The 14,010-nt window shown below is 43.0% G+C and overlaps 1 protein-coding gene across 2 annotated transcripts in view; it reads left to right on the forward strand.

The window, feature by feature from the left end:
- Positions 1–787: 787 nt before the first annotated feature.
- SLC39A8 (solute carrier family 39 member 8) overlaps positions 788–14,010 on the forward strand; it is a 72,447-nt gene continuing 59,224 nt past the window's right edge. Inside the window, exons 1-2 of one of the 2 annotated variants that reach the window (XM_024736198.1) lie at positions 788–1,055; positions 1,824–2,296. In XM_024736198.1, the coding sequence (XP_024591966.1) occupies positions 2,078–2,296 (219 nt within the window). In that variant the 5' untranslated portion in view covers positions 788–1,055; positions 1,824–2,077. Of the gene's footprint in view, positions 1,056–1,252; positions 1,381–1,823; positions 2,297–14,010 lie in introns of those variants that run through there. The other variant, XM_024736197.1, reaches the window with a different exon arrangement.

Consider the following 14,010-nt stretch of genomic DNA (forward strand, 5'->3'; position numbering starts at 1 on the left):
GGGGTCAAAGGAAAAATAGGCAACAAACTATATTTAAGGATCCAAGAAAAATCTTGAAGTGTCCCCATCAGTTGTGTAATTTAAGAGCTGAAGTGTGACATGAACTTATTTCTGGCCCTTGGGTGAAATATTTGCCCTTTTTGCACCAATGTAATTCTGTAAATTAATATCAACGAATACACAGATTTTATAGTTGGAAAGGACACACCATCAAGATCATTTTGTTGATCTCCCTCCAAGGCAGGAATCCTACATACCCCTGAGTTTGAATCACTTTCAATCATGGGGAAATCACTACCTCCCAAAGAAGTTGTGCCTTATTTTCTGCAGAAACTTTCCTCTTGGTAACTTTGCCCTGTTACTGCTGCCTTCTGCCCTCTGTAGTTAAACCACAGTTAAACCCTCTCCATATGACAGCCTTGCAGTTATGTCCCCCCTGGATGTTCATCCTTCTGGAATTTTCTCTCCCTGTCTCTTTCTTCCATCATCTAAGTTCCTCATGGGAAATGAGATTCTTTCCCCTGCCTTTTGTCTGGACTAAGTGCCTCTTTTAAAATGTGCTATTTTAGGAGGCTGTGCACTCTCCCCCATGACAGACAAGAAGAACGCTTTGAGTTCCTCTTATTGTCCTTAGCCATGTAACAGTGATTCGTGGTTTCACTTTATTTCTGGACAGTTGTAGCCACTAGACACAACCTTTGCCCTCAAACACCGCATTCACTTTGCACAAGCTTGTTGACCTCACACCTAAGTCAGCTTTTCTTGAACCCTCATCTGAACAAACAAACATTCATTCTGATCTGCGGATATCCCTTGCGGCGTCAGGAAGGGCCGGCTTGAGCAGTGCCGGCTCAGAGAGCTCGCCACCACCGCTACAGATTTGGTTTCCTTTTTCTCCTGATGTTAAGTAAGACAAAAAACCAATTCCTGCTAATCTCTTAGACAATGCAAAGGGTTCCAGACTCTATTCCAGGAAGTTGGTTTCAACAAACTAACAAAGAGACCGTCGAGACCAGAAAGGAGGCTAGGAATACGGACCGGGAGGTGGCGTTCAGGTAACCTCCAGGGGGGACGGCGGGGAGCTGGCTCTGCCGAGGGTGGGAGTGCGCCACGGCAGCCAGGAGGGACGGCCAGAGGCTGTGCGCCCCGGCGTGGACGCGCGCGGGAGTTCAGGCCGGGGAATGTGTCACCACGTGCTGCAGGGAGGCGGGGACAGGGCCTCCAGTTATCAGTAAAGAGCGCAGGGCAGGATCTCGGAGTTTCACAGCGGACTTGCCTGGGATAGTGAGAGAGAGAGAAAGAAAGAGAGAAAGAGAGAGAGAGAGAGAGAGAGAGAGAGACTGACTCACGTGGACATAAACAGGCGGAGAAACAGACGAGGTGAGAGCTTAGCAGGCTAGCTAACCTACTAGCTTGCCATTGCAGAGAAGAGATCTGGGAGAGGGAGGGTCCCGTTTAGACACTCAAACCCCAGGACATCGGAGGGGCCATTTCCTGCAGCTTCCTGGGGGCTACACGTCTCACCCCTTCTAAGTTTGCTGTGAGGGAATTAAGCAGAAAGAAAGAAGAGGAGGTGGGGTTCTACAGCCCATGTACTTTTAGTTCTTCCTAAGAAGTGGCGCGGTGTAGGGCTTTCTATCCGGAAAGAGCATGTGTCATCACACTGCACGCTAATCCTGGGACGTTTGCGAACCCGGCTCCGGGGCAGTTGGCCCCATGCCCGGCCGGGCGTTCGAGGGCTCCGGCCTCGCAGTGCTCCCGGGGACGGCCGGCGGTAGCCGGGTGGCCTTTATCTCTGTCCCCCTTTGTCCTCTTTATCTCAGGCTCTCCAGGAGGCCCGGGGGCCCGCTCTGTCTATCGCTCCCCACCCCCAGCGGCACCGCCACTTCAATGCCCGGCAGGTCGCGGGCTGCTGCTCTTTCGAAGGCGGCGGAGGACCAAGGGCGCCCCGCGCCACCGCTGACTCGGACCGGCGCCGACGCCTGACCCGCGCCCTTGGGCACCGACTCGGGTGCGCCCGGCGCTTCCCTGTGCGCTCCAGTCCGTTTCAGGCCCGCGAGGGGCAGCCCCGGCCAGGATGGCCCCGGGCCGGGCGGTGGCTGGGCTCTTGCTCCTGGCGGCCGCCGGCCTCGGAGGGGAGGCGGCGGGGCCCGCGCTCGCCTTCAGCGAGGATGTGCTGAGTGTGTTCGGCGCGAACCTGAGCCTGTCGGCGGCGCAGCTCGGCCGCTTGTTGGAGCAGCTGGGAGCCGCCCCTGTGGAGGGCGACCCCGAGCCCGGGCAGCTGCACTTCAACCAGGTAGGGCGCGGGCCCGGCCGCCCTTCCCCGCCGGGGTTTCCGGAGACGTCCATTTGCCCAGGAACGCTGTTTAATGGGGAAAAGTGTTTGAGAAAGAATTTCGTTACGTTTCTCCAGTGTGAGGCGCGTCCTGCTTTTCACTAGACCTGGCTCTCTGGCCGGGGTTAAAGTGCTGGCGGTGACGAGGGAGCCAGAAATTGCAGTTTTACGCCCGATGAACTGAGTCCTCAGACGCTTGTGGTTATAAGGTTTTATGCAAAAGTTTATGAAGTAGTCGAGAGCGGGAAGCATCTTAGGAGATGCGTTTTAGATAGGAATGGCGTCCTGAAGTCTTCCCGGCAGAGACAGTGGCTCACAGGCCACCCTCGTTAACAGTAGCTCGGTGGGTAACGACTGCTATCGAGATGTAATGTAGTTGTGTCTTTCTGGTGTACGTTACCCGAGGCATTTGGGTCTGAAGGGCCTACTGTATAGAGATAGGGAGGCCGAGGGGGGCCCTGAGACCGAGATCACGCATCCAGTCGGTGGGTCGAACTGGGTTTAAAGCCATAGCTTTTAGTCATCTGTCAGGTCAAGGGTTTGATTCGAATTTTCATTCATTCATTCAAAAACGAACAAACAAACCTATCTTAGGACATATTCACAGTATTATACTGGCATTTGGTAATTCCTAAAATTTAAGGGTCACCATGAGTTACCTAGGAGCAATTAAGACCATACCTGCTAGTAAACTGCAAAAAGGATGATATTATAGATTCTTCGTTATTTCCGTCATAAATATTCTATGATTATTTCTTAAAATTGTGAAGTAAGTGAAGTGTGCTTTTGGCATCCTCCCCCGAACTTCTCTCTACTTTTAAAAACTCTGTTTACTCAGTGCTTTGATTTTTTTTTCCTTCTGCTCTGGTTCCAGTGACAACTGATGATGAATGGCAGTGTTCAGTATTTTCTGTATTGTTTGTCACTTCTGCGTGATATTAGTTTGTGTTACAAAAAGTTTTTGTGGTCCAAGATGCTTGGGAAATGCTGCATACTATACTCCACTCTTGGAAATCTAGCATTTCCCGATGTATTTGACCTTAGATTACAGTTAGGGAAACTTTAATCAGATAAATTCCTTGCTAATAACATTATAGTTTGGCATTCTTTTTGTTAGAAATATCTTACCTCATTTAAAACATGCAATATTCAAGAAGTATAAGGCTCTGATGCCATGAGGGATCAAAGTGACCTCCCTTTGATCTAGAAGGGTTTTGTGGTCCTCTTATGCATGTTCTTTAGTAAACTATAGATCCAGTTCTGGCGTGGCATTACAGTTGGTTCAATGTGTAAAAAATGATACATTGGAAAAACTGAAATGACCCCATGTTATACTGATATTTTAGAAAATAAAGCAAACAACTTCCTAAGTATTTTCTGTCGAGCTGCAGTCTCTTCAAGTGGGGGAAACAGCTGACCTGACTAAAGCATTTCTAGGTAGGAGTAGGGGCGGTCATATGCTTGGAAAGAAGCTTGGGGACTTGACTTGCAGCTGCGTATCTGTAGCCCACGCATTGTTTTGACTTAAATTATCTCCTTATGTTGCAATGTCTGGAGGTGTTGATGAATTATAAAGGAACAAAAGACCGCTGAGCCACGCAATGTCTGGAGGTGTTGATGAATTATAAAGGGACAATAGACCGCTGAGCCACGCCTTGGCAAAGACATCAGAAAATATACCTAAATAATTTAGGAAAATTGCTTAAGTTTATTAGCAGTATGAGTCCCAGTTTATGAGTAAGTAGGACACACCTCAACAGGTAAATTATAAGTATGTTGACACCTTGTTTCTCACTCTTCTGTTTGCATATTTAACTACCCTCATTATGGCCTCTGTGGGCATCAAAAAGAGATGGGAAGAAGCCCATAGTTTGGAAATAAAGGGAAGCCGTGGAAAATTTATCACTTAATCAGACCTAGCGAACATCTGTTGGATGTTCTAAAAAGTCCTAATGAAAATACCAATCGTCAGTTAAATGGTGTCAAATGAAATGCCATTCCAGAAGAATCTATTAATTTGCTGACATTTATTTCTGCTCCAGTAGGAAGTCATCCAGTTTGGAGGAAAATTTAGGGCTGTTAATATCTCCATACCTTAAAGAATGCAATTTTAGTTTCCTTACCTGCAGCAAAGTAGAATAATAATATATGTGAAAAGCTTGATTTTCTGACTTTGCAGAAGGTTGAAAAGATAGAATTAATTTCTTTGGGCCAGGGATTTATTAAATCTTCTATGAGATCTGTTTACAGATGACATTGTTCCTTTGGATGAGGGCTTAGGTCAGCTTTTCCCATGTAATAGGACTACTGTACTAAAAATTGAGACAATTTTGGAAGGTCTTCTAGTATTTTTTCAGTGTCCTTAAGTACTATTAAAAGAACTTGTTGCTTTGGGATATCAAAGTGACCTGAGTTCAAACTGGAAACAATAGAATAATTGAGTTTACTGTTTGGCTTCTTATGGTTTCTGAGGGTACAAAGAGCAGGTAGAAGAAGCAACCCAAACAAGTGAGAGGAGGGAGTTCTTTTATCTAAAGGGGTCTCTGAGGCCCATGACTGAGTGTAATACGTCTGCTGTATCTCAGGGAGTTTCTAAAATACAAAGGGAAGCCCCAGCTGAGTGAATACCCTGGGTGATTAATTGAGGGGATTTAAGAGTGGGCTCAGTGCCACCTTTTGTTTGTTCAGATGTTCCTTTCTCATTCTCCAAGTGGTCTTTTCTCTTAATTTCTCCTTCAGAACACCTCACCTCTAAATGATCACACTAAGCCGCAGGAAATGGCTCCATTTAAATAACTCAGTCTCCTGAGGAGGCCTAGTGGGCCTGATGGAGATGTGGGCGTGGGTGTGGCAGGTTGGCCTGTGAGGCAGCCTTTGTTTCCCACCATCACTCCACCTTAGGCTTTTGCTTCTCTCTCCTAACTTTATTTTTTCATTTGATACGTATCCTGCAGCGCATCTTCTTCTTTTCTTTCACAGGTTGCCTGAAGCTTGTTTTTAAATCCCTTTCAATTCACCTTCAATCTTCCTAAAGCAATACTTGGAGTATGCCTCTCTTCTTTCAGATCTCCTCCATGAACTGTCTCTTGACTGGTGAAGTCTAAATCTGAAGCCTGGCATCTGAGGCTCTGCACCGCAAGGTTGACCCTGAGACGTTAACCTGCCTGCCCAGACCTAGCACTCAGTAACTTAAATTATTCATTCTTCTATGAAATCACTTATACTTCTACTCAACCACTTTTCTACCTCATCATCTTCCTTGCACCCTTCCTGTTTCCAGCTGCAATGTCCTTTTTTTCCTTGAATTGCCCTATCAAAATCTTAAATTTTAAAAAACCCAGCTAAACTCCATAAAACCTTTCTGGGGCATCACAACCACCACTGATTTGCTGTCTTTTTGAATTCTTGAAATTTTTTATTATGCTAACGACACTTAGCTATTCATGTGTCCAACAAATATTTCAAATAACTACTATACTCTGATTAGAGTGGTCCCTTAAAAGTACAAGTCTAATCATATTACTCATTAAAACAATTAAATGCCTTCAAGATAAACTTTAAACACTTTAATGTGGCTTAAGCCTTTTTATGATCTGGTTCCTATATATTTCTCAAACTTTATCCTTTGCTATTATTCCAGTCTTCATGGACTGCCAGTAGTTCCTGGTTCGCCATATATGTGTGCTTATGTTTTAGGTATCAGTTTAGACATTACTTCTTCCGAGAAGCCTTTCTTAGCCTGCTCAGGGGTTTAGTAGGAGCCCCTTTTTATGTGACCCTATATTAATTGGTGCCTATGAAATCATAACATATTATATATTGCAATTATAATATGGACATAATTTTGTACGTATTATAAATTTCTGTTTATATAGCTTCTCCTCGACCCCAACACACACACCCAATATGATTTTGAACAGATTGAAGGAACTGATCTGACTCATCTCTCTAGGGGCTAGTGTAGTGCCTGGTACATAACATGTATTCATTATATATTTTTTTGAATGAATGAGTGAAGATGGTTTAATATGAGTAAGGCAATTTGAGCCCTCACATGACTTTACAGTTAATAGGTAGACGTATGACATGTGCACGCGTAACTATAATGCACGATAGAACGACATGTCTGATTAAAGAATTTCAGAGACAGTGGAATGGGATCAGGCTTGTGTTTTTGGAAAATTCATCTGCTTGAGAGTGTGGAATGTGTCGGAGTGGGTCCAGACAGGAGCTGAGGAGGAAACTGCAGTGGTTTGTAGGAGATGCAATGATTGCTTGATCCTGGAGGCCGTCAGGAGGTACATAAAAGCTCTGCCTTCTTCTGGAAGAGCAGCCGTGACTGAAGAGTAGGCAAAAGCCCCAAAGGTAGATATTTTCTACTTCAGTCTTTTGCCTGTAGCAATCAGTCATTTAACTATTGTTAGATCTTTCCTTTCATTAGTTTATGGCCCAAGGATGCCAGAGGGAGAGGCAGTGAGGTAACTCTTGGCTTATTTCAATGGATGGCCAGGCTAGCGGTCTGTAGCAAACAGAAGGGGTGTATGTGTGTGGTCATTACATACATGTTGTATGCATAGCTTGTTGTTGCTTAGTGTACTTTTTCTTGGGTTGGAGGTTAACGGTGCATTAGATGAGGGAGGTTCTGGGAAGCACTGATCATGGATGGAGGGGAGAAAGAGCATCTCTCTCCCTCTTTTTTTTTTTTTTTCTTTATATTCTGAGAAATAAGGGGGTAAATCTTCTAGGAATGCCTTCCAACCTGCTTGTTCAGGTGAGAAACTGGCAGGAAGGGCCGGACCGAAGGGCCAGGTTGTGTTTAGGTCTCCGGTGGCTTTTCCTTCAAGACAGTGGATCTATTTTGATATATTACATCATTCTCATTTAAGTTGACTGTGTACAGTGTGATCATTGTTTCCAGAAGGTCTTAGGAAAATGAGAGACACTCATAATTCATTTGACTGTGATGTCAAGAGCTTAGTTTGCTTTCGTGCCAGGGATGATTGGGATCCATATGAGAAAATACCCTTCATTCTTTCCATCTCTAACTCCCAAACTTGCATCTTTACCCACTACCCTAGGAGTCACATAGACCCTTTTGTACATAACATAAATAATTATATCTAGGATTTATTGGTTCTTTCCTGTGCGACATAACTCTTAACCACTTTATCTGTATTAACACATTTCAAAATCACAACAATCCTGTGATACAGATACCATTATTAACTTAATTTTACACATGAGAAATATGTGATGCTGAGAGATTAAGTACTCGACCAAAATCACACAGTAAGTGGTAAAACCTCAGGCAGTCCTAAATCCTATAGTGGATTTTTTGAATTATAGTTTAGAAAATCATACTCTCCCTAGCCAGGGCAACTGTTAATCTCAGATTTTGATCTATGAGTAGAAGTTACAAACCATTGATCGCTTATGGAGCTCCATTGCTTAGTCATGTTAAGGGAACAGTATTAAGACTACAGAAACTACAATGATGATAACAGGTCCTTGTCCTCAGAGAGCTTATAATCTAATTAAGAAATAAGGTGGAGGGCTTCCCTGGTGGCGCAGTGGTTGGGAGTCCGCCTGCCGATGCAGGGGACGCCGGTTCGTGCCCTGGTCCGGAAAGATCCCACATGCCGCGGAGTGGCTGGGCCCATGAGCCATGGCCGCTGAGCCTGCGCGTCCGGAGCCTGTGCTCCACAACGGGAGAGGCCACAACAGTGAGAGGCCCGCGTACCGCAAAAAAAAATAAATAAATAAAAAATAAAAGAAAAGAAGGTGGAAACTTGTGAAAAGTATGCAAGGCAAAACTTCAGTAGTTAAGTAATCACTGAAAGAAATATTACAAGACGTATCACTGGGCTGTGTGCGATTAATTGCCAAACAAATACTTTTGGGAGCCATGTTCTGTGGGAGGCTTCTGGGAAACACCTTGTGGAGGAGTTACAAGTCAGTCAATTCTCCTTTTGGAGGATTTTGCTTGTTTGTTTTGGTTTTTAAAATACTTACTGGATGAACATCTGCTTGTGCCAAATGTGTCTGTGCTATTAATCACAAGAGGAATTTTCTTGTGGGTTACATGAATTCTCTTTTATAGAATGAAAATTTCTTTAATTCTTTCTTATATAATGAATTTTTCTTGGAGAAAATATTTTGGCAACGATAGTTTTCCTAATTCTGAGTTTCAGAAGTTTTCCTGGAGAAAGGCATATTAATCAGCTTCTTCTTTCTTCTATGGATAGACTGCAGGTAATGGGAGAAACATCCATGTCTAGTGTTAAATTTTTCAGTCCTGTTCTCACTTTTACTCTAAAAGAATTCTGCCAATGAATTCACTCTCTCTTCAGGCAGTTTAGAATGTAAGTCCTCCTTTTTTAAAAAAAAAATTCTGCCATCTTCTCTCTGGCAGATAATCCTTTTTTTTTTTTTTTTTTTAACCAGCGCCACCAGGGAAGCCCCTCTCTTTTCTCTTTTAATTGACGTACAGTTGATGTGCAGTATTATATAAGTTACAGGTGTACGATACAGTGATTCACAACTTTTAAAGATGATGCTCTATTTATAGTTATTATAAAATATTGGCTGTATTTCCTGTGTTGTACAGTACATCCTTGTAGCTTATTTTATACATAACAGTTTGTTCCTCTTAATCCTGTAAGTCCTCCTTTTTCATGCCTGTGAAGCAGCTGCATTGCTGACTGCACAACACTGGAGAAAGAGGACTGTGCATCGGTGCTAGGGAATGAGTTGAAGCAATGAGGGAAGAGTAGGTGAGCAGATTACTTTAACAGAATTACTAACCCTAACAGAGGTACTAACTCTAACAGAATTACTAACTCTTAGAATCTCATTGCTGCTAGATGGGAGTTTGAGCTCTCACACAGTTACCAGGAGAGGGAGTGGTAAACTTTTCCCCTTCATTGAGATAGATCTTTATTTCTCTCTAGAGATATTCAAAGTCGAGTAGCTGGGTGGGAGATTTTCAGCTTCTGTGCTTTCCATGGTTCACACCATCTCTCTGTTTCCAGGTGATGCCCACATTGGGAGATGTTGATGGTCAGGGACTTCTTTTCCCCATCGTAAAAACCCATTGCTTCTCAACTATGACTGCAGTTTGAGTTTTTTCTTTAAATTCAATATACATTTGAAACCTCTATGTTAAATTTCTTTTGGTGGTAGTAGAGGTCGGGGGAGGAAAATAGGCATATAAATAGGCATGGAAAACAGGCCTGAAGTTGAGAAGGAATGGCATTCCTCAGGGAAAAGAAAAGCAACCCCCTAATGAGGGTAGCCTGATGTGATTGGTAACAAGAGTTTGCCAGTTATTTGGATTCACAGTGGCATGTCCTCAAGCGACTGTCCATATTACTAAGTGCACACAGTTAATATTAGGATCATTTACAATGCAATTTATTTAAAAAAGAATGTTACTAAACTCTAGACAACCTAAGAAACTTGTAGTTTTCAGAGAGTGTTCCCATTTCCAACTTCAGATGATGGTAGGATTCCTGTTTGTAATTGAAACTAATTAATTTATTCTCAAACTGTTCCCAGTTGTCTGTTTCAGGAGCCAAATGGGTTTGCTGAGCCTTGAGGTTTATTTTATACAGAAATGAAACTATCACTGAATTACCTTTGTGATGATGGGATGTGGGAACATAGAAAATCTTCAGAATGGAGCCTTGTTTAGTTTGGTTTCTGTCTCCTTCCAAAAGTCCTCTGTTGTTTTTCTTGGCCTGAAGCTTAAGGAGAACAAAAACAAAAATCTGTGAATCTAGATCAAAGGTGTTAACCTGAAAAGTAGTATTATGCCTTTGAAGTCCAAATATTTAATACCTTGACTGTTTTTATACTTAACTAAATAGTTAGAGAAATAAAAAAACCAAGTGAGCATTGATAAGACCTCTAAGACTTTAGTTCTGTTTTAGTTCTATTTTTGAACCTATTCAAAAATAATACACTTGTCATTGGTATATTCAATGGGCTTCTTAGGTCTCTAACTGTAGTAGGAATACAACATAATGGTTAACAATTTGTCCTTGGGGTTTAAACAGACCTGGGCTGGAATTCTAATCACTTATTAGCTGGGAATCACAGGCAAATGACTTAGCCTCTTTAATCCTCAGTTTTCACATCTTCGAATTGAAAAAATGAACCTTACTCATAGGATGGTTGTGAACGAAAATATAAGAACAATAATAATAATTACTGTGTATCGCTGTATTTTAGGCACTTCTATATTTACTACTATGTGTATTACATGTAGTAACTCAAACAAATAATCTGTTTTTTCCCATTACCTGTATTACTTAAAAAAATAATAACAAGCAAGACAATGCATTTAAATACTTAGCATCATGCCTGGCTCAAACTGTATGCTCAATGCATAGTTATTATATTATAATGCTGTATTAGTTGATATAGCTTAACAATAGTTAACTACCCTTAACAAAATTGTCTTTCACTGGAGGCCTGAGCACCTTAGGGTTACTCAACTTTGAGGAAAGCAAGGCTATAAAAAGACAGCAAGGATTAATGAAATAAAAAGTTCAGTGAGAAATACATCAGTCCAGTGACTTTGGTTTCAGTGTTAGTTTCAGTGGTGACTCATCTTGAGAAAGGCTTTTACCATTTGTCTCTTCTTCCCTTTCATCAAACACTAGTAATAAACTCCTGAAAAATGTGAACTCCTGAAAATGTAAACCTTAGGTCCTCCCAGAGGACTTCTGAGGCTATATTTAGGAGTTGGCTTTGTTTTATTATTTTTGTCCAAATTTTACATCAATACTGAAATGGGAATGATTGGAAATCCATATTATACTTGTAGAAATTGATGTAATTGTGCTTTTTTTTTTTTTTTTTTTTTTTTTTTTTTTGTGGTACGTGGGCCTCTCACTGTTGTGGCCTCTCCCGTTGCGGAGCACAGGCTCCGGACGCGCAGGCTCAGCGGCCATGGCTCACGGGCCCAGCCGCTCTGCGGCATGTGGGATCTTCCCGGACCGGGGCACGAACCCGTGTCCACTGCATCGGCAGGCAGACTCTCAACCACTGCGCCACCAGGGAAGCCCTGTAATTGTGCTTTTAAATTTAGGTTTACCTCAGGACCTCTGTATGGGTTTTGCAGGCCAAAAGAACCCAGGGTCCTCCACATTCAGCTGTGACCTTATTAGTTGGGAAGCAGGTAAGAGGACAGGAGCCACTTTGGTCTGACTATGATAAGTCAGGGATGTGTCTCTGCAGGGACAGGGAAAGAGAAGTTAGTCCAAACTTCAAACGAGAGAGGTAAAATCAGTAAGACGATTCTGAGTTGAGTAACAGATCCTGCTTTAAATGAATATTGAACACATATGCTAGAAAACACATGGACCCTTCTGTTAAGGGATGCACCCTACTGATGATACCAGGTACTTGAGTTTGAATATCAAATCATGATGCTCTGCAGTTTTCTTTAGGAGCAGGGATCTCAGAATTCATGTATATTCTTTGGTTACTTGACCTACACATCTTTTGAGAAAGTCTAGACACTGGCTCTGTCCCTAATCTTGGGGTGAATGCCATTTAAGTAAATGTTCAGGTAGGACCTTCACTCCAGCAGAGGGAGCAGGTCCTATCCTAATAGTAGTGATAGTTAACATTTATGGAGTACTTATCGTGTGCCAGGCATTGTGCTCAGTACCTTCTTATATACCATCCCATTAAGCCTCTTAATCTCACAGGGGGAGTACTCTAGGTATTCCCATGAGGAAACCCAGTCTCAGGGAGGTTGAATACCTCCCTCAGAGTCATAGCTCAGAAGTGGCAGAGTGAGGATTCCAGTCCAGAGTGACTAGACTTCAAAACCCAGGCTGTCTCTCCACTGTTGCTCCACATATACCGAAGAGTATCCTCCCACGGAGGGGCTGGTTTATTTTCCAAAAATCTTAGTGCCTCATATGTCATCCAAGTGCCTCAGTGTCAGTAGAACTGATGCTAGTTTCCTGAAGCCACTGGGAACAGTACAATCATTGAAAGCAGGAAGGTATTTTCTGCTGAGATTTCTTTTGTTTCAGGAAAACAAGAAAAAAAAATTATTATTACTATTTTTCCTGCTGGAGCTGTCTCTGCAATAGTGAGGTCTAGCTCTAAAACAAGGTTATTAATTTCTTCACAAGCTATTTTTCAACCTTGCAATGTTATTTCCTGATCATTGACATTTGATACTCCAAACAGTGTTGTGTGAGAGAATTGGGACATAGCAGTTTCCCCAGAAACTGAGGCACAAAGAAGTCTTTGGCAGAAGTCACCAGGTGCCCAAATTTGACTGGGAGAACAGAGGTGCTGATTTTGAATCCTCAGTTCTTCTCCGTTGTGCTGGATTTAGGCAGGTGCTGCCTTAGCGTGGCCCCTGTGCTGTGAATTCCCTGAATAGCCCATGGTCTTCGTGCCTTACTTTCTTTATATAACCGGGTGGTGGACATGTATGAAGTCTATTCCATTTTCTCACCTTCCAGACACTCCTCAGCACATTGCGGTATGGCTCTGTCCCCAATACTTCCTTAAAATTGCTCTATAGGATGTCACCCAGACCTTCTTATTGCTAAATACAATGAGAGATTCTCAGGCTTTACCTCTGTGTTAATTTCGACAGTGTTGAACACATCCTACTAGACACACATCCTCTCCTTGCCCACAGCTGTGTCTACTTTGGTTTGGTTTTCTTACCTCTCTGGCTGCTTCTTTTCAATTTCAGTGTCTTTTGCTCATCCTTTAAATATCGGTGTTCCTTGGGGTTCTATCCTAAGCACTCTTCCTTTTGATTTTGCACACTCTCTCTGTGCAACCTCAGTCGCTCCTCTGGCTGCAGTTATCACCTGTCTGTGGGTGCTTTCTGCTTAGGTTGGCTTAGTTCACATTTCTCTCCTGAGGCTTAGCCATGCACATCCTGGTTGCCGACTGATGTCTAACTCTCTCCCCTCTCCAACTCAGCAGGTCTAAACCTGTCCCAAATGGAACTCATCAACTCCATCCTTTCTCCATCAACACCTTCTGGTACAGTAAGTCCCCTACATACAAATGAGTACTATTCCAGGAGCACGTTTGTAAGTCCAATTTGTTCGTAAGTCCAATAGAGTTAGCCTAGGTACCCAAGTAACACAATCGGCTGTATAGTATACTTTTCACACAAATAATACATAAAAAACCAACAAACACACAAAATAAAGAAAACATTTTTACTCTTACAGTACCTTGAAAAGTACAGCAGTGCAGTACAACAGCTGGCATCAGGGGCTGGCATCCAGTGAACAGGCACGAAGAGTTACTGACTGGAGGAGAGAGAGGAGGTGGGAGATGGTAGAGCTGAAGGATCATCAGCAACAGGAGACGGAGGGCAAGCTGCAATTTCACTCACGCCTGACACTGAGGCCACAGGTTCTGGTTCCTTGCTGGATTCAATTCTATCTACCCTCTTGAAAAAGCGATCCAGTGATGTCTGGGTAGTAGCTCTTTTTTTCTCGTCATTGATGACACGGTAGCACTGGGTTGCATTTTGAACGGCTGCTGCAACCCTTGTGCACCATTCTAAGTTTGGGTCCTGTGCCTCAAAAACTAACAGTGCCTCCTCAAAGGGAAGGGAAAGGGAAGATCCCCTTCCCATTTCCCGTGTTGTGAATCTCTTCGGTTCTTCAGTTACT

This window comes from Neophocaena asiaeorientalis, unplaced genomic scaffold (assembly GCF_003031525.2).
Source record: "Neophocaena asiaeorientalis asiaeorientalis breed wild unplaced genomic scaffold, Neophocaena_asiaeorientalis_V1.1 scaffold7, whole genome shotgun sequence".
Lineage (NCBI taxonomy): Eukaryota > Metazoa > Chordata > Mammalia > Artiodactyla > Phocoenidae > Neophocaena > Neophocaena asiaeorientalis.